Source organism: Crassostrea angulata, chromosome 3 (genome assembly GCF_025612915.1).
Source record: "Crassostrea angulata isolate pt1a10 chromosome 3, ASM2561291v2, whole genome shotgun sequence".
Classification (NCBI taxonomy): domain Eukaryota; kingdom Metazoa; phylum Mollusca; class Bivalvia; order Ostreida; family Ostreidae; genus Magallana; species Magallana angulata.
In genome coordinates this window covers 39,367,537-39,386,967 of record NC_069113.1, presented here as the reverse complement: position 1 = coordinate 39,386,967, position 19,431 = coordinate 39,367,537, and the positions used below count along the sequence as shown (strand labels likewise).

At 33.7% G+C, this 19,431-nt stretch overlaps 2 protein-coding genes across 3 annotated transcripts; one reads left to right on the top strand and one right to left on the bottom strand.

The window, feature by feature from the left end:
* Positions 1-565: 565 nt before the first annotated feature.
* On the bottom strand, positions 566-3,643 carry LOC128178289 (protein FAM89A-like). Its single transcript, XM_052845390.1, has 2 exons — positions 3,216-3,643; positions 566-3,004 (listed from the first exon to the last, which is right to left on the bottom strand). Exons 1-2 carry the CDS (start codon positions 3,495-3,497, stop codon positions 2,708-2,710), a joined length of 579 nt encoding a protein of 192 aa, XP_052701350.1. The 5' UTR covers positions 3,498-3,643; the 3' UTR covers positions 566-2,707.
* Positions 3,644-11,424: 7,781 nt separating this feature from the next.
* LOC128178828 (uncharacterized) lies at positions 11,425-18,531 on the top strand. 2 transcript variants are annotated; one of them, XR_008243002.1, is made up of 3 exons: positions 11,425-12,671; positions 15,830-17,144; positions 18,102-18,527. XR_008243002.1 is itself a non-coding variant. In XM_052846191.1 (2 exons), exons 1-2 carry the CDS (start codon positions 12,602-12,604, stop codon positions 16,954-16,956), a joined length of 1,197 nt encoding a protein of 398 aa, XP_052702151.1. In that variant the 5' UTR covers positions 11,425-12,601; the 3' UTR covers positions 16,957-18,531. The 2 variants fall into 2 exon arrangements, 1 of the variants encoding a protein (XP_052702151.1); XM_052846191.1 differs by having other exon boundaries at positions 15,830-18,531.
* Positions 18,532-19,431: the final 900 nt, after the last annotated feature.

Here is a 19,431-nt window from a genome sequence, read left to right as displayed (position 1 = left end):
GATTTTCATTAATGAAGAAAATATCAATTAATATGCACTTTTGTTTTATTTTATAAGTTGCTACATGAAAAGACCCTGTAGCCCTTCAAACACTTATGTTTTACCCGCTGAAATACGATCTGAATAAATAAAAAGAGTTCTGTAAACTTACGAACCTGCAGAGGTCGTCGCCATCTTATGATATGCGTACCAAATGGTACGCATATCAGCTTAACACCAGTGTGTATGTGTCTCCTTGAGATAATTAATGTGGCATATTTAAGGTGTGACCTTGACCTTAGTAAACGACGTTAGGTCAGGGTCAAGACATGTCCTCAGGTCACAGGCAAACTTTGTATCAAGTATGAGCCTCTGATGTTATGGAACAGACATGAATATTGGAGAGACAAATATGCTGTTTACTACCTCCAACGAGAAAACTTTTTGAACAAAATAACCATTCCTCATGTAAGGTAATGCAAATTGAGCATGAGTAATTAGCGATATTTTGTCCTTTGTTATTAGAAAGTTACATACTGGTACTTTTATTCAGCAGGCATTCTAGAAAATAATGAACACTTTCATCACTTTTTTAGTGTTATTTATTAACAATATCACATAAGTAATGTATTCATTAAGGCACTTCGTTCTTTTATGAAGCAAGTTTAACAAGTAAATTCAAAATGATTTTTTTTTTCAACTTCAGTAATTGAAAATCCCCAAGTTCTGTTGTTAATACAACCACACTGTCGGAGTTTATGATTTAACACTTTCATTTTGTTTTCCGTGGGAAAATATTAGAATTTTAGTAAAATTCACAACAAATGAAACCAACAGGATGAAAAATGTAGAGTAAGGTGTCCAAAATTTCCAATCAGTTCAGATTTCACTTTTGCAAGATGAAACAAAATATTTTAGAAAATAACCTATAAAGTTTAATAATAATTTTTTTTTAAGAACTAGCATGGTACAATCAATATTGAATTTAAGTTAAACAAAACTCAATCTTATTAATGTAGACCTATGGTTGTTATGTCAGATAAAGCGTCTAATGACACAACCTTAAAGTGGAATTTAAACATGTATCTTTGATACTGAGTGACTAACAACCATACAAATAAAATGGAGAGATGGTTCTATGATACAACCAAGTCAGACTAAATAACTAATGCCAAAATGGTACTGCCTGTCAATATCAACTATATCGTAAATAAATGCAATATACAATCTATAAATATTCTGTTACCCAAGTTGTGTATACATTTATATTTTTATATCGTTGTATAAATTTCAATTGAAATGCGTTAGTGCTATAAATAAAACAGGTGTATAAAATAAAAGCATTCCTCTACACAAATAGATTGACAAATCTCAGAATATAAACTTTCTGACACTAAATGCAATCACAATATTTATATAACATTGCATAAGATCAGGCAGATGTTTGCCATAAGTAGTACAAGATATACATGTACTTACATTCATGATTTTTTGCTTATTTTAACACTATATATCTTTTTAATCTTAGACCCTAACTAAATGAAAACAAAATCTTTTGAGATCAAAGAAGGAACCCTGGTTGTTCTGTCTAATAAAGCACCTTACAGTATTGTAAGGACCTACTTGTAAATACAAACTATACATGCTCATCTATGAGTTCTGTGATGCTATGAATGATCTGTCATGGTTCCTTATACTCCTCTAAATACTAGCTGTACTTTCTAAGCACTAAGTCTGATCCTTGGTCCTTTTTGTATTATGTAAAGACAGAAAATGTTATATACTTCACAGTAGATTTAAAATCCCAAAGAATGACAAAAAACAAAATTGCTATGAAGGAAAACAGAGCACAATTATATGTATGATCCTAATGCTATTCAATATTACCAAACTTTGTTTGACAATGCTGTCAAAATTTTGAAAACACAATTGCTGTTAAGATTACACTACACTCAACATTACATAAAAACATCTAAGAAAAACAACACAAATTCAAATCAAATGTATATAAAAAAAAATATATTAAATTCTGCTAATTATTCATCAGTTATATAATTGTGACTAGCATTTATAAATGTATAAGTAGTGTGTGTACAGTATTAATGTTTCAACAAGTGCATATTACAACGTACAAGATAATTATATTAACTACCCATATATACACCACAGCCCAATGCCTCGTCACTAATCCAGTGAAATTTGACAATGCCCACAACAATAAAACACTCCTGAGACACTATTGTTCCATCCAACCCTTAAACCCTTATAAATTCTTCAATATCACGCAGATAATAAATGCTTTATTGGCAACTTTTTTCTTTTCATAAATACAAGTTGCCTCGATACCACAGGAGAAGAGGTATGCATTGTACTAAGAAGATAGTAAACATTATCTAAAATTATTAAAAATATACAATTTACTGAAAATTAAGGTGTCATGTTCTTTCAATGCCTGAAGAAATTAAGGCTCCATGGAAGCCAGTTAGTGTCAAGACAACATAAATCATCAAACATTAATAACGGCCATTTCATAAAAACAAAACATCAATTCAATACCAAAAATGCCAAGATCCCTCAAAGCTACACAATAAACTATAAAGCTTTCGGTTCTAATACTGTTCTAATTTCTTTCAACTGTATTTCTTTCAAAAGAAAATCTTTTAAAGAACTGGGACTTCATAAAAGCTCCATTTGACATCAACATGGTGTATATAGCAGCATATTGTTCCTAAAACTCTGATTCAGCTCTCTCCTTCAGTTCATTGATCTGTTGGAGAAGGCTAGAGGTGCTACTATGTAGGGAGTTCCCTATGTGGCCATGCTCTAATTTCATTTGCATCTCTTCAGTCCAGTCATCACATTCGTCGATACTACACATTGAACTTGTACGACTGTTCATTCCCCAAGAGTATTCGGAGTTGGTTTCTGAGAAGCCCCCTTGAATTGCCGACTTGTACTCATGAATGGCATCATTCAGGGACCATAACTGTGTCAACAGCGATACATCTAATCTCCGTAACCCCGCCTGCAAAGAGAAACTAAACATGTTCATTTGATGACATCATGAGCCCACATTATCTTATGGAATCAGTATTGTAAAAGAGTGGAAGAGCAAAATAATTTTTATTTTCAAAATAGATGAACCTTTATATTACAGACGATTTATAGACAAACATTAGTTAGATTACTGCATGTAAATGATTACTTAAATAAACAAGAAAATACTAGTAGCCTACCATTTCCTCCCTTAGTTTTGACAGGGCATGGTTCAATCTCGAATAAGGGGACCGTGGTTTCTCCTCAACTTCTGAGTCATTAGCAGTCCCATTCACTTTCGTATAATCCTGTTTTTCAGATTCATGAACGTCTCCATTTACTACATTTTGTCCATTTACCACATTTTGAACGTTTAGATTTCGTTGAGTAGATTCTTCTTGTTCAGGTTGACTATCCAAATGTGTTATTTCTGTCTCCGAAAAGCATTTCGGTAAAGGCGGTAATCCGTTCACGTCCACCATATTTATTACTAATGTGAACCATAGGCGAGGGACATAACTATTATGCACAACATATAAATGTATAAACAGGCGCCCGACCCTCAGGTGTCAATGAATTTTGACAGGTTGTGTTTGGCTGTGTCCATTGTGAAGGCATTCACCGGAAGTTTCACCTTTGGCGAGAGTTACGTGCCCTTGACTAATCCAAAAACGCGTAACGTGTTATCAAATTTTATCACAGGGGCTCGTCACGAAGTTTTTTCAACTTTTTATCTCGGGCACCTGTCCCCCAGTTCTTCCGGCGTAGGAAAATTCTATGAGGCGCCGTTTTAATATTTTAAAGGTATTTTCTGATATCAAAAAATAAATATTTGATATCAATAACTTGAATAATTAATGTAAGAAAATAATTCTTGCTATCAAAGAATCTATTTTGTGTTATCAGACAATTATTTTTTTTATTTCAAATTCTTGATATCAAAAAATGATTTTTTGATATCACAAAATAAATTTAATTTTTGATATCAAGAATTAAAGTTGATTTTTTGATATCAAAAAATTGAATTCTTTATATCAAAATATAATTTTTTGATATCCAAAAATTGAGTTCTTGATATCAGAAAATAATTTTTTTATATCAAAAAATCATTTATATTTTCTGAAATCAGAAAATCGATTTTTTCGATATAAGAAAATAAGACCTACATAAAATTATTATCAACTTAATGAATGCTCCCCGTGATGCAACTGTTGTAATTTGTAAGAAATTGTGTTTCAAACTTAGATGCCTGTTAAGAATAATAATTTATGCCAAATTTTAAACCTGATTTCATTTTGGCAAGTTTAAATTGTTTACATACATTGTATGTACAGTGATTAGCACTGCTTTCTTTGCGATTCACACTGAATATTAAATGGAATTCCTTAAAAAATGATGGCGTTGCATAATATAAAGGAATTATACTGGTGGCCAATGCATCAACACACACACACACACACACTCTCTCTCTCTCTCTCTCTCTCTCTCTCTCTCTCTCTCTCTCTCTCTCTCTCTCTCTCTCTCTCTCTCTCTCTCTCTTGTGATCCTCCAGAAATTTTAATCATCAAGAGGTTTTGGGTTAGTTATCATATAAAACAAAAACCTATTTTTGTCAAATCCCTAGATACATGCATAACCTACACCATATCTGCCATATTTGATTTTTATTTTTTTTATTTTTTTTTTTTTTTGTCTATTGAAAAAAATAGCCTTTAATCTTTGAAATGAGAAGCCGGTTTTAATAAGACACCAAAAATAGTTTTAAATTAAGATAGTAATATTAGAAAGAGAAGTATACAATGTATAGATATTTTTTAATACTGCCATGCATCCTCGCATACTTAGTACCATCAAGTCCATTTCCTGGCAACATTGTGATCAATAATGAACAATTCCCTATCGGTGACCAGAAAAAAATCCAATCACCGGCGGCGTCTCTGGTCTTATTCATTGTCTCATAATCAAGGCAAAGGTAATAATAAGCAGCTTTATGATTTAGGCTGAAAAAATATTCTCGTATCGCTGAGTTCATTGTGTTGACATGAAGTCGTTACTGCATAATTATATGCACAGACGGAAAAAAATAAATTCAATTAAGTCGGTATGTATGGACACCTGTCGATATTAATGTAGATAAAAGGACACTATAACCAATATACTTTCACCTGTTTAGAATTTTCAAAGTTTACTATATTTGACCAAAAATTATGTTATTTTTAATTGTTTGTGAAATGTAAAAATTACGAAAGTAGAAAACCGCGGCAAAATTTGAACTCATGAATTACAGATTCGTCTTTAACGCTCTAGATAATCCATTGCTTTACACTGTTATATTACAATCAAGTAAACGAAAAAAATATATAAAACTAAACTAATTCGATAGGAAGTACGTCACAATATATAGGGGTGTCCCATTCCACTGCCATGTTGTAAATTTTGTATTTACACCCACCCAGTAAATTCAAAATTTACAACATGACACCACCTTTATTTTGACTGTTTACCCAATAAAGGGGAGAGATGTCTTATATTCCACCCCAACGATCATTTGTATTGTATTGTTTATTAGTCAACAGCTGTACAGCTCATAGACATATACGATTAATATACACATGTTATAATACACATACTGGTCACTTGAAAAAAGGCAAGTTTATACATGAATTTTTCTGATTACAAAAGCATTTTTAATATATTTACCTAAATTGCACAAATTTAGGAACTTATATGTACTAGTACATGTGCATGTATGTGCGTTAAAGGGGATGCATGTATATTAGCAAACAACGTCATTGATGGTATTTTAGTATACATACACCTGTATTCACGTACATTAATTCATTATAATACTCATCTTTGTTTAGATAAATATATAAATGCCTATATTATGTATGTATTTATACCGTCAAGTGTTCGAACGCACTCAGGGAATTAAACGTTTTATCAAACAATGGTGGCACTATGGCATTTGAATGCTCAAACACTGTCCTATACATTCAGTTGATTGATTTTCCCCATGTGCTGGGATTAATTACGCGGGAAAACTGCAGTTTTACGGCAATGTTTTTCTCGTTGTCCCCATGGAACCTTACAAAAGAAAGCCATAATACCTTAAATGTTTTCTAGATATATATTGATTTTTACCCAGAAAGTTTATCAATATGACTCAAAGACACAGGAAGTGGAGTAACCCGCCATCAAAGAAAGTGCTACGATAGTAATTGAAATGCATGTAAATTTTTAATAAAGGTATGTACTCTGAACTGTGGAACACTTGATCAGGGGTTTCACCCCCCCCCCCCTTTTAGACTCCAAAGAGTCTAATGTAATATGTGCGTTATTGTAAACTGATGGGCTGTATTGCCCAAAGTTGTATTTCTGAATAAATAATAGAATACTCTAAATGATCACTGAAAATAATATAGATACTTGAAATGTGATCATGCAGCAAAACTCGGGGAGAACCATATAACACAATCAAAATTTTCTCGATTTTTTTTTAAATTGATTGCAATGCCCTTCCTCACATGTACATGTACATGTAATTTGCTGATATTAATCTAAAATTATTCTTTAAAAAAAGACTCCCAAATCTTTCCGAGATTATAGTTTTGCTGATGTTGGAAAAGACTGAATAATGATGAGCGAGACGATAGCTGTTTTAAGGTGGCTCACTACATCGTGAAATATTTTCTCAAATCAGCAGAAAATTACTTGATTATGATAAATATCATAATGGATAAGAAGTATTTAAGTCTAATACTAGTAAGCAAAAAATATGCAATTTTGGATGAAAAATTACATTTTCAAAAATTTTATTCAGTTAACATGAACAAAAGCTCCAAGCGGATTCGAACTCATGATCTGCGGTTCAGAAGCCCAATTCTTTAACCACTGAGCTACGACGATATACAAACCAATTCAATTATATAAACAGTTTAACAAAACATTCAAATCGCCATCTTGTGACGTAGTGTCTTAAAAAGTATAAGTGTATGTGTACTGAAGTACCTTAATTAATACTCAGAATTACATATACATGTGAATGTCAATGACAGCCTTTTTTTTCTCGTCCGATTTTCTTTTTAAAAAGTAGAACCACTGAGGGAAATGCCATATCAAATTTAGTAAGATCGCGTCTGTTACATGTATATTCAAGGAATCAGAGCGATGATAATTGCGTAAATTTCCTTGCATTATGGCAACGCACATTGAAAAAAAAGTTCAAACTGCGTTAAATTTTGGACCAAGTAAACCAACTTTGAAAATTTTTTTCAAAGTGCGTTATGAAGGCACATCAACATTTTTTAGTATCGACACTCTTAACGCACTTTGAAAAAATAAATTTATATCACAAATTCGGGAGCTGAATTTCTAATTTTTTGATACATGTAGTATTATATAAATAGTGCCTGTTAGGGAGGGTAACAGTTGAAATTGACGCCCCAAGGAAACAATTGTCAACCGACGCGAAGCGGAAGTTGACAATGGTTTTCGAGGGGTGTCAATTTCAGCTGTTATCCTCCCAAACAGGAACTATTTATTTTATTATACTGAATGTCTTAATTTTAGAGATTTTTTTTTACTGATTTTATAGAAATGACGTGAATTCCACGGCGAACCGTACTCGCATAATTTACGCGCATGTAACAATTCGTTGTGTTACCCGTTGCTAAGTGTGTTTCTAACGCTGAGGGTAATAGAACGGATTATCAACTACGATAAACCAATCAAATTTCAGTATTTAACATGAAAGTATAATAAGATGATGTGTTAACACTCGTCAATCTAATTTACCGTATTTAGAACGGTGATGGGGGTGGGGGTTAACCAAAGATACAGGTCAAATACCAGTGTATCATTTAATTGATTAAAAGACGAAGGTCCCCTACTCCTCATTTTTCCTTCCAAAACATGATATTCAGCAACTTTGGGTAAACATTTAAGAAATATGCTCTGTACATGCAGTGTTTTTGAATAAACGAGCTGGCCTAACAATAATTTCTCCATAAATTGGTATGTTAAAGAATCTATGTGTTTCAACAGTAACCCTCTTTTCGTATTCTAATCAAATAAATCGCTTCAATAAAAGAATATTAACATTAACGAACATTAAAGTGTTATAAACTTAAAAACAAGCATTAGGATGAGGGTTAATTTTCTCACACTGATCTTCTAAAAGATCAGATTGTTTTTGATAAATAGAAGTAATGTATCCTTTTTTAAAAAATATTTTATTTTCAAAGTGCGTTGATTTGGTCCCAAAATTTCAAAGTACGTAATTTGTCAAAGTGCGTTGTAACACTGCATGCAGTGGAAAAAACGATGATGCGTAAATGAAGGTGTAGCATCCTTAATGAAAATACGCTTAGACTGAGGATCGAAGATAGATCACAAAAATACACAGGCAAAAGGTTGTAATAAGGTTGGGGATAAGGTTGTGGAAATCCCGTTTAAATCGACAAGACTGGTAAGTATAAATCTATGATATAAAAAGACCCTTTGCACCGTGTAAGTTTCAATTTGATTCTTAATTTACAAAGGAAACATGCATGTAATTAAACATGGATAATAATATGGTTATTTTACATGACTTTTGTATCTCACCCTAATACTTTTTGTGTGTTTGTGTCGTCTATATCAATAAGTTAGCTTATCAAAATTTAAGAATAACACTGTCTCGCCCAATCAAATTCTATAAAAACTTGAGCAACTTGCCTCAGCCAATCGAATTTTCACATATTGAGGCCTAGGTAACCTTGCCCGGCTAATCAAATCATCCAAAAATTTAAGCAATCTTGCTACGACCAATTAAACTATCCACAAACTTGAGCAACTCTGCTCCGCCAATCAAAATATCTACAAACTTGGGCAACCTGCCCCAACCAATCAAATTATCTTCAAAACTGCGATTATAACAATCATATTGACCAATCAAATTGTGTTACCACAGACAGAAGACATTCGGCTTTTATGATGCTTCTATCCAGGGTAATTTTATTCCACTCTCACAAAATGGAAAGTGGAGATGGCCGTACATGTATGTATTGAAATTGGTCAAATGAGCTTGATTCGTGAAGAAAACCAGTACAAAACTCTGTTGGCATTCTATAGAAGAGACCTTTGATATTTGTAGACTATGGAGATAACAAGCTACTCAAAAACTTCGTCAATAGTCGTGAAAACCTATATTAATTGGAACTGGTGCTTTGTCACAAAATCCAGCGGAAGGATCTTTATACCTGTAGATAAAATTCGTTCAGTGTTAGTCCTTTTTTGAACCTGGATATGACAGGAAGTAAAAGCAAAATCGATTCACTGCTCAAAGTAGACTGGGGGATACAATACTTGGTATTTGCCGAGCTAAACGCTATCCAACCATAAATTAGCTAGTCTATAAAACTTTGAACGTAAAGTCAAATACAGGAATGACAAAAGCTTTATTTGGCTTTGAGCTTACAACTATAGGTTCTAGTATGCCAAGTTAACCCTATTATTCGAGAAATTCTAAGAAATTTCCCTAATAACATTGTGCAACAACAGTGATCATACGTAAATATGTACACGTTATTAAAAGATGATGGATGACAACGTAACTGAAGTCATAGCACGAAGAAAGAGATACAGTAATACCGATGGCCTTCATATCGAACATTGCCCTACAACTCGTCCATCGGAAACTTTTTGCCATTTCACAGAGGACATTTTTACACCTTGGAAGATGTTTCCAATGATTAGTTGGATTTTCAAGGCAGCAGGACATGAATAATTTACGTATTGTTCTCACGGGGCATCCACGTAAAGTGTCTTTATCCTGTAACCCGCTTATTCGTCAGGAATGCTTAAAGCCATCTGCTGCCTTACTGTCTAATTGTAACATCTTGGTCACCCCATTCCCAAGAGGCTTTATTAAATTCCATTACGACATTTTTCTCAGTCTTTCGGTTAGTTATTAGTTCCGCGGAATAGATCGATGCACCCAAAGAACTTTTATAATCTTTTTACATTTTTGGTTCTTTTTAAGCTTTTACGTATCGACATTTGGGAAAGTTCATTTATGATTCATTTGCCCTACAAATGGATGAAATAAGATTTCTGTGTTCATCGATGTTTTGTTTAATGCGGTGGAAGTTAATGGCAACTGCAATGTGCACATAATTCTCGTCCGTTTACAATACCCAAACTATACTGGCAAACTCTTCCCACTAAATACGGCATCTAAATGGATCTTGGTATTTATCTTAGAAATCAATGTTTATTTTATTACATAGACGAACTTGCATTGGTTCTTGAATTTAAATTAAAGAATTGAAAATTTGACACATTGGGTTGCGACAATATTGTGGTGAAAGGGTGAAGTTGTCTCGTTGCTTTCTGCTTGTGATGCTGGGAACTAAACTGCAATACTCTATTTTTTAAAAATTAATTTGGCTTTTCTTTTTGTAATTTTTTTTTTAGTCAAGCTTTGAATAATCTCAAAATTATAATTTTTAGCAATATATTAAAGATAAAATCCTTATATTAGACTTTAAAAAATTCATGACAATTTAAAAAATGCTTATCCTCCTATAATTCAACAGGAATATCAATTTGTAGAAAATGCACTTAGCTAATGGCAACGAGCAATACGCACCAAAATCAAGAAAAGCACCAAAACAGAAAAATGGTACATGTACATGTATATGTATCTTTAAGCCCATTTATTTCCACACGGCTTGTTTATGTACAAAAACAAATGTACCCAGTATTAATATGATGATAAAAATTAAAAGACACAATTTCAAAGCAATTAAACAGATTCGAAATGAAATCCTCGTTTCTGATTTCTTGCCTACCTACTCCGAGAGGATAAAAACCGGCATTATTCACACATCAAAATTCCTAACATGTCAGGGTTTATTACGCCAGCAACAGTTTTCGGGGTTTTTTTTACGTTTCATCTAATTTATTTTAGAGCTGATCATAGAGATATCGCTATCGAATTAATGCCGTTTTCTTCCCTTTCATTATTATCGGTTGTTTGACCGTCCAAATGTCAAACGTCGAGAATTGGCGGGAATTAACCAACGAAATAAGACGGTGATGAAAAAAACTTGGGTGGTAGGAAATTACTGCTGCCATTTCATATCTATTTATTATACTTCTTCATCTTCTCATTATAAAACTCTCTCTCTCTCTCTCTCTCTCTCTCTCTCTCTCTCTCTCTCTCTCTCTCTCTCTCTCTCTCCAACCTACCAACCAACCAACAATAATAATAATCAATATTGTTTTGAAAACTTTCTTTCTTATTTTTATGTTTATTGCCTTTTTTAGTTATGGAATATAAATTATTGAAAAAGCTTACGATCTATTACACAAAGACAACTATTGCCAATAAATCGATGGTGTGAATGTGATGCTGTTGCGGCCCACAATGATTGAACATCATTTCTTTTGCACAATTCAGTGAAATATCATGGATGTGACATTTAATCGAAAACTTCATCATTTTCTGTAATGTGTATCTTGAGGAATTACTTGTACCGGTATGTCCACAAATGAGAGTGTTACGTAATACGGGTACTGTGGCATTTCACGGTGAGGAATCAATAAAATGTGCCTTGGTTATCTTGGATCATCCTTCTGCGTTTTTGGCCACAAAGCAAATGCAAAGTTGTGACAGAGACTGAATAGGTTTTAATATTTAAAAACCTATTGATTTTTTACGTGAAAATGAACACGATTGATGGAATATTTAAGTTAAATTCACGACAAATGCCCGACTTTCACCGTTTTATTATTAACGGTAGTATCTTGTATTGAGGTAATATTTGATCATTCGACAAAGGAAGTCATTTAGTTTGCGGGACGGTAAGTTGTGGCACTTTGGCTAGCGCTATTATAAGCAAAGCAGGAAAACTGCCGTCATCTGAAGATCTGGCTACGGCGCCAACCGAGTTCTGGAGTCAAAGGCGCGCGCTCCATTGTTGGGGACACCGGTTCTATAGATGTCGCCGGCTGTACTTATGTTGCTCACAGATGACTCGTTCCGTGTTTGAAAAACCACAGACCCGTATCATGATTTCAAACCTCCTCGAATAGAAACAAAGAAGATAGCCCGGATTAATTTTTGTTGTCAAGAAAAGCGAAATCATATACATGTATAGATTAGTTTTCGATGTCTGCAGATTGTTCCTTTGAGACAATATATTCACTGGAGTATTAATTTGATGACATCGTATCGGGAGGAGGTTCATGCATGGAGCCAATCAGAAGGTTCGGTACATTTCTTTTGGGAGTTTTAGTTAAGTTAGGCATAGCTGGCCGAAACTTCGTCAAAATTTTCTTCCAGAATTGGCATTTTGTCACCACAGCATCGAGAACGGCTAACAGTTAATTTCATTGACATCGTGACGACAGATGAACGTTTGACTGGGCGAGATTATAGAATTAAAAGACAATCAGATAGAAGCAATACTGGCTGTTGATGAGAATTTGGCGCTCAAAATGAAATGAGAAATCTTTGCAACAAAATGATAACTGGATAGAAGAAATCTTTTGGAACTCAGTCGTGATCCTCTGATATAGAAGTGATTTGTTAGAGAATATGGGGACCATTCATTGCAATACTGGTTGTGACAAGGGAGATGAGGGGATTCAACCTCCAGAAACTCCAGGTAAGAACTACTGAGTCACGTTCTTGTAGAATTAGGCTTAGTCACGCGTGTGGCACACCCAAATTACTTTAATACGTTACGTAGTAAATTTACGTAATTTACTAGTAAGAGTTAATACCGCATGTAAGATATATTCCTACATGTACGTGAATTATTTCTAGTACAGTGCGGTTTCTACGGAACAAAGAAGTGATTTTTCACAGTTCTTGGTGAGGGAAATGCTTGGCGGTAACGGGAAATGGTGAAATATGGAAAACTGTTGACAATAAATTCATTACTATCTAGAGTGGATTCTGACAGTTGCTGCAAAGCAGAGATTTATAAATTCTCGTGTTACAGATTACAGAATATCCACACGTGGATAATGTCTTATATTATTTAGGTCAATAACTTCTTTTAGGCGTCCATGGAGCGTCTTTGTATTAACGTAGATCACAGCATTATACAAAGAACATAGTTGTAAGCAGAAAGTAAAATTAACTGTTCACTGTTCTTAGTTTTAGTTTAACATCGACTTAGCTTTCAAAGAGATTCCAAAGTTCGGGATAAAAGGTTAAACAGTCAGTGCGATGTACAGAGAAATATATGAACATCGCGTCCCTGAACATAATATATATATATATATATATATATATATATATATATATATATATATATATATATATATATATATAAATATCTCTGTGTGTGTGTGTAGTAATAGGGACGTATGTAGTATGTACATGCAAGCTCATGGTAGTAAATTAGAAAAATTATCTTTTCTTTTTAAGTGAAAAAATAAAACAAAAAAATCCCCTTTTTGCCATGAGCAATATCTGGATATCAAAACCTAATTTGGCTGCTTAAAGTGCTTCTACAATGAAATTGTTTTTTTGGGAGACATGTTCCATGCATATTGTTAATACCCGTACAATAGTATGCAGGCATTCTCGTTCTCTTGAGATATCGACCCAGCTATTAATGAAAACTTGATTGCTTGTAGTAAATAGAAATGGATGACATATCTTGTTCCTAGGCAAATATGTCAACACTGTTCTGCTTTACTCTACACACCATTGACTGAAATCATATTCAGAAAATGTCGATAAAGTACACTATATAATACGGCCAGCCAATATGATACCCACATTAATAAAAATATTTGAAATGGGGCGTTAAAAGTACAAACAAAATATTACTCTCAGTCTATACCATGTAACAATCTCTCTCTCTCTCTCTCTCTCTCTCTCTCTCTCTCTCTCTCTCTCTCTCTCTCTGACACCCTTCAATCGTATCTATCTTTGTTCATCCTCTAACGTTCATTTTCGGTAGATTAATGTCATGATAATTCAATGATTATTTTATTTTAAAAAATTCCAATATCGCATGTTCTGATTGACTTTATTCAATATATATTTATTATTCTGTCATTTTCGTTATCACACGGCTACGCGTAAATTTCCACATTCTCTCATTCCCGACTGATAAATTGATTTAGACAGCAATTTACCGAATTAATTTCTGAGCGTAGGAAACGCTAATTGCCAAATAAATCTACCTCGCACATAATAGATTAGAATTTTTGCGTAAATTGCGTTTTAATGTCACGTTTATCAAATATTCCTTCGTAATAATGAACATTACTTTTTTAATCTAGCAAGATTTATTAATTTTTTCTCAATATTTCATTTTACTTAATATTTATTATCAATTTAAAGGTTGGATATTAAATACGATACTTGCTACTGTGATTCACTCTGAAGTTTGCTTTTTACAAATTGATTCTGCATACTAATTTGTTTCATTATGTAAAAGGAGTTTTGCTCCATTTTTCTCCTCGATACACCGCACGATCTCATGTATTGCATGTGTCAACTTATAAATAACCATTGAACGAATGGACGTTTACCATACTCCATATTAATAAAGTCGACAGAGTGATTAGCCATTTGTCACATAAATTCACTTGATTTTTCTCGTACCATTCAGCAGCAAAAATTACAAAAACATGGAAATAAAAAAAATAGACAGATGCGGTAATCAAAGATAAAGTTATCCTAGAAATATCGGGTTTTTATGCGCCGAGAAGAAAGCAAATATATGTGTTTGATATTTTTACTCGTGCAAGAATCCATGCATTAATGAGAATATTGGAAGGTTTTAAAGTGCAGCCAAGGGACAAATTCACGGAGGCATCACTAAGCGCCTATAGAAGCATCCTTGAACCTAGAGGAAGAGCACTCACAATACTTTGATCAGAGCTCATTCATTTTTTAACAGTTTGTTGCATCTAAGGGTGATCAGTGGATGATAATTATGAATAATTTTATTTTGATCATACCTTCATATTGATCATTTTTAGGTTTTTTCTGTCGAGGGCAAGCAAGTCCAACATCATTTCCTTTATTAGCTTGCCCAGCAAAAAGACTATCAATGATGAAAATGTTTCCGTTGCATAAATTTTTGTGTGTGTTTACACAGCGATCATCAAACCTTGCAGGCATAGAGTGGTTCAAGGTATACATGCCATCATTCTAAATGGTTGATATTATCAGGAATTTACACATCAGCTTTGTGATTAAACATAATCTGACCAGTTTTACGATGTTGACGCAACTACAGTTCAACGAGTAGGCCTAGTGAAATACAGTAACACACCCTGGTAATTATTCTGAATTTCCCTTGGTGAATGAAGCAAAGCCATATGTATGGGGTGTTATGTCGCCCTCTGCCTTTGGCATCGGGCAATACTAATGCTAATCCATGGCTTATCTGTAACGGGATGATAAAACAGCGTTCAGTCATTCATTCATATGCACAGTGTAGCTTTACTAGTTTTTTTTTCAACAAGTACAAATAATGTACTTGTTGAAAAAACCTATCGTTTAAAACAATATCTTTGTCGATGTAAGTTTTAACAAATACTATAACAAATCTTTATTTGATAAAAAAACCCAGATTTTTTAAGTAGCCACGTAGTCCGCAGGCATAATCATTTTTATATAGTGTACATTTGTAATTGGTTATCTTTTTTTTTTAAACTTTAAAAAGATTCCTCGAAATGACGTAAATTGTAGATATCTAGACTATAAAGGATGAAAGGATGAAAGGATTTTGCTTACTGTGTTAACTTCTACAATAGTCATCTTAATTATTCATATCTATATATTTTGTTTTAGATCTAGAGGAACCAGTCATCAATGAAATAGTCATGTCGGGAGAAAAAGAGGCGCCTACGGTAGAATCGTACAGTAAGCTCTTCTCATGGTTAATACAGATGTCAGAAACAGACGATGAAAACGATAACTCCCCAAGAACCAAAAACGGAGACAACAAGAAAAACAACCAGTGGCGCCAGCTTTTGAATCAAAATTCCAGCTCGTTCGAATCGCACTGCAGTTCGGAGCCTCCATACTGGGGCGGGATGTTTATATCGTCTGCTTCCGAGGACATTCCCGAGGAGGATGACAGCAACATGCCGTCAAAGCAAAGCAGTTTTGAGGTGGAATCTTTCCAAGAGCGACCTAGTAGGGAATTTCAAGAATCGAAATTAAGGGTGCCAGTTCGTCGTGGGACGTTAGTGAAGCAAAAATCTGTGTGCGACTCTCAATACAGCGAAAGTGACTATGCCGAAACGCGATTCGACGTGCCGCAAATACAGATTGAAGAAAGTGACAGTTATCCGGTCGATCTGAAAACTAGAGAACTGAATTTGCTTCGAGCAAGACTTCAAGATATACAAAATAAAAAATCAAGACAAAGAAATGATTTTGTCAAGCAGAAATCTGAATCTTGCGTCGATCGAATTTACCGACATGACCAGACGTTTTTGAAAAGACGACGAAAAGCAGCGGCTTCATGTGACAATATAAACAGAGGAGTTCTAAAAGTGCCAAGCATTCAAACACAGAACAGCGAAGATGACATCACAGAGTCTTTCTGTGAAGCAGACGATCAGAAAAACGCGGAGACAATTCCTCTCCAAGATTTGTCGGAACTAAACGATACGATTGACGCGGACATTGCAAGTGTGAAAAACCGGAAGAATGGATTCCGAGAAAGAGTGTCGGAATTCTGGAGCAAAAGTGTCGGAAGCATGATTGGAAAAGGCGCGCGCTCCAAGCCGCGGCCTTTGACGCGAAAAAGTAATAGCTTATTTACAGTCCAACCCAGTATAGATTCCCAAATTATGGGAGACGACCTGAAACGGAATTTTTATACCGAAAAAATTCTTGATGATAAATTGCTGGATGGAAATATTGCCGATATTTTGTTTGCTGTCGATGCAATTTGGCCAAAGGCATGATTTTTGATGACATATACCGGTAAAGATATGCGATTTTTGCAATAGACAACGGTAAACGAAGAATTATATCAACGCGCTGAATAATTACTTCTTAATTTATCTGTCTCCAGCTGTTATTTGATTTTTACATGTGAATTATATTTCATTCAATTCCCACCGAATATTTACTTCATTTCTTTTCCTTCAAGGTATGATATATTTTTTATATTTAGAGAATTCTGTTATGTTTTCAAAATGATTAGTATTAAAGTCACAGTCATGATTGTGTATTATAAAATCGTCTCTTATGGGTGAATATTGAATTTGAATATTATCATTATATATGATACCTAAGCAGGTTGTAATTGAAAGATCGAACAACGCATCAGATTTGCTTGACTTTGACAATATTTCGTGTTTGCTATTGCTTGATCTAGTTATATAACTTATATAACGGACTATTTTTAAATATTTATAGAGTCTGGAAGCAATGATGCAATTTTTGAAAAAACCGATTTAATGACGTTTGTTGAAAGTGAGCAGATATTTCAACCCTTTTAAAGATTAATGATATTCCATTCCGTGGCTTGAATTCTCGGAAAAACGACAAGTTTGATGTCAATTTACATTTTTTAAATAAGTTTGTAAATAAAAACCCAAAAATCAATGCCATGCAGAAACACTACATCTCTTCTGCAATTACACGTAAAAAAGCAATTTAAAAATTTGAGGATCGAAAATCTGTTGGTATACTGGTATACCGAGATTCAAAAAATTGTGTACGTTTTCAGACGAGGCGCAAAAATCACACCATCGTGTTTTTGAATTATCATCAAAAAGGCAATCTTCATCTAAAAATGTACTTTGAAAAGAGTTAGAAATAGATGAAGACTAATAAAAATCCAAACAGGTGCAATTCACAAATCATTAAGTGTAGAATTTATGGGTTACTATCCTATTTCCAATTTTCAAGAGAACTTTACACGCTATTTTCTACCTCTTGTCGACTAAAACTAGCAGATGACTCCTGATACAAATTATTCTCTAATCCGGGAAAAAGCTCGTAAAACATCAGGATGCAGTGTGTGCTATTTCTGAAATAACGTCATGACTTCTAAATTTGTTCTTATCTCTTTTTCTTTTTTCTGTCTGGTATCTGTTCTCAGTCCACCTGCCGAGTCGGTTAGCCAGAAAGATAAAGCTATAGTGCCATCCCAGCACAAAAAAAGTATTCCAAAACAAGAAATCGATGACAGGTATCAGACTCCAGGGATTCTCTCTCACAATCGACCGGCGACACGGATCTACCACACGAGGAAACGGCCGTGATTATGCTACCAGTACATCAGGTTAATTAATTAAATTCCCCTCCCCTTTTTTCTGGAGATCAATACTTACTAGTCTAGTAGAAATCGAAACCAGGCTGCAGATGACCAATTCAGTTCAATTTCAATTCATTTTTTTCTTTACAAACAATATAAATGTTACAAAAGGTACCACATAAATAAACCTGTTTACATAATTATATACAAACAATCTGAATGACCACAGCTGACTCATTTTGCTTTTGGAGAAAGATCTCAATAAATTTTGTTTATGAAAATTCATAGCCTTTTTTTTTTAATAAAGAGTTGGTATTCGTCAAGAAATTACAAAACTTTATGATATTTGGTTGGACATTGTGTTTTCTTGCAAAAAAAATCATTTCTTATTGAAGATAATACATTGCATTCTAACAGGTAATACAATTCGCCTCCAATATGGTTATTATTACACAGATTGTAGATTCTTTCGTGACGTTGTAAATTATTCCAGCGACCAACCTCTATAGGAAGACGGTGATTACTTGTTCCAAATTTCACAAGAATATTTCTTTATCTAGGTATTGCTCTTAAATATTCACAAACTTTTTTCTATACCTAATTCCTTTACTTGAGTTGATATCACTGCACCATTTTTTTAAAAACTGATTTTTTTAAAACTTTGATGAATTGAAGCACTCATCCACTTGTCCTTCTCATAAAAATCAAGTTGACAGTCAAAAGGTAGTTAAATTTTTAATTATATAATCGAATTCTTCTAATAATACCGTACATTGCTTTTTGTGCTTGGTCACAAAAATGTCTTTTTTTGCCTTACAGAATGATCCCGATCTTAAAATAAAATACCAAGATAATTCAATTCTTTGATAATTTCTATAACTTCGGCATTAAATTCAAATGTATGTTTAGGAGCGGGTTCTTTCGAAAATATAACAATTTTGGTTTTAAAATTAACTTGGAGTTTCATGTTTCGCAGTACACAAACAATTCGCTTAGAGTACTAGTATGTTGAAGATCACTCAGGGTGTCATCTATACTATCTATACTACTATATTGACTCGAATTTTTGGTCTTTAATACCGATCAATCGGAAGAATACTGTCTTTTGTTTTACAGATTCTAAACGTCATTGGTTCCTTAAAAATACCAATTTGTTTTTATTTTTTCTCAGTTA

Coding starts and splice junctions, on each gene's coding strand:
- LOC128178289 (XM_052845390.1), bottom strand. CDS start 3,497: ATGGTGGACGTGAACGGATTACCGCCTTTACCGAAATGCTTTTCGGAG. Junction 3,005..3,215: donor CAAAACTAAGGGAGGAAATG/GTAGGCTACTAG, acceptor TTCTCTTTGCAG/GCGGGGTTACGGAGATTAGA.
- LOC128178828 (XM_052846191.1), top strand. CDS start 12,602: ATGGGGACCATTCATTGCAATACTGGTTGTGACAAGGGAGATGAGGGG. Junction 12,672..15,829: donor TCAACCTCCAGAAACTCCAG/GTAAGAACTACT, acceptor ATTTTGTTTTAG/ATCTAGAGGAACCAGTCATC.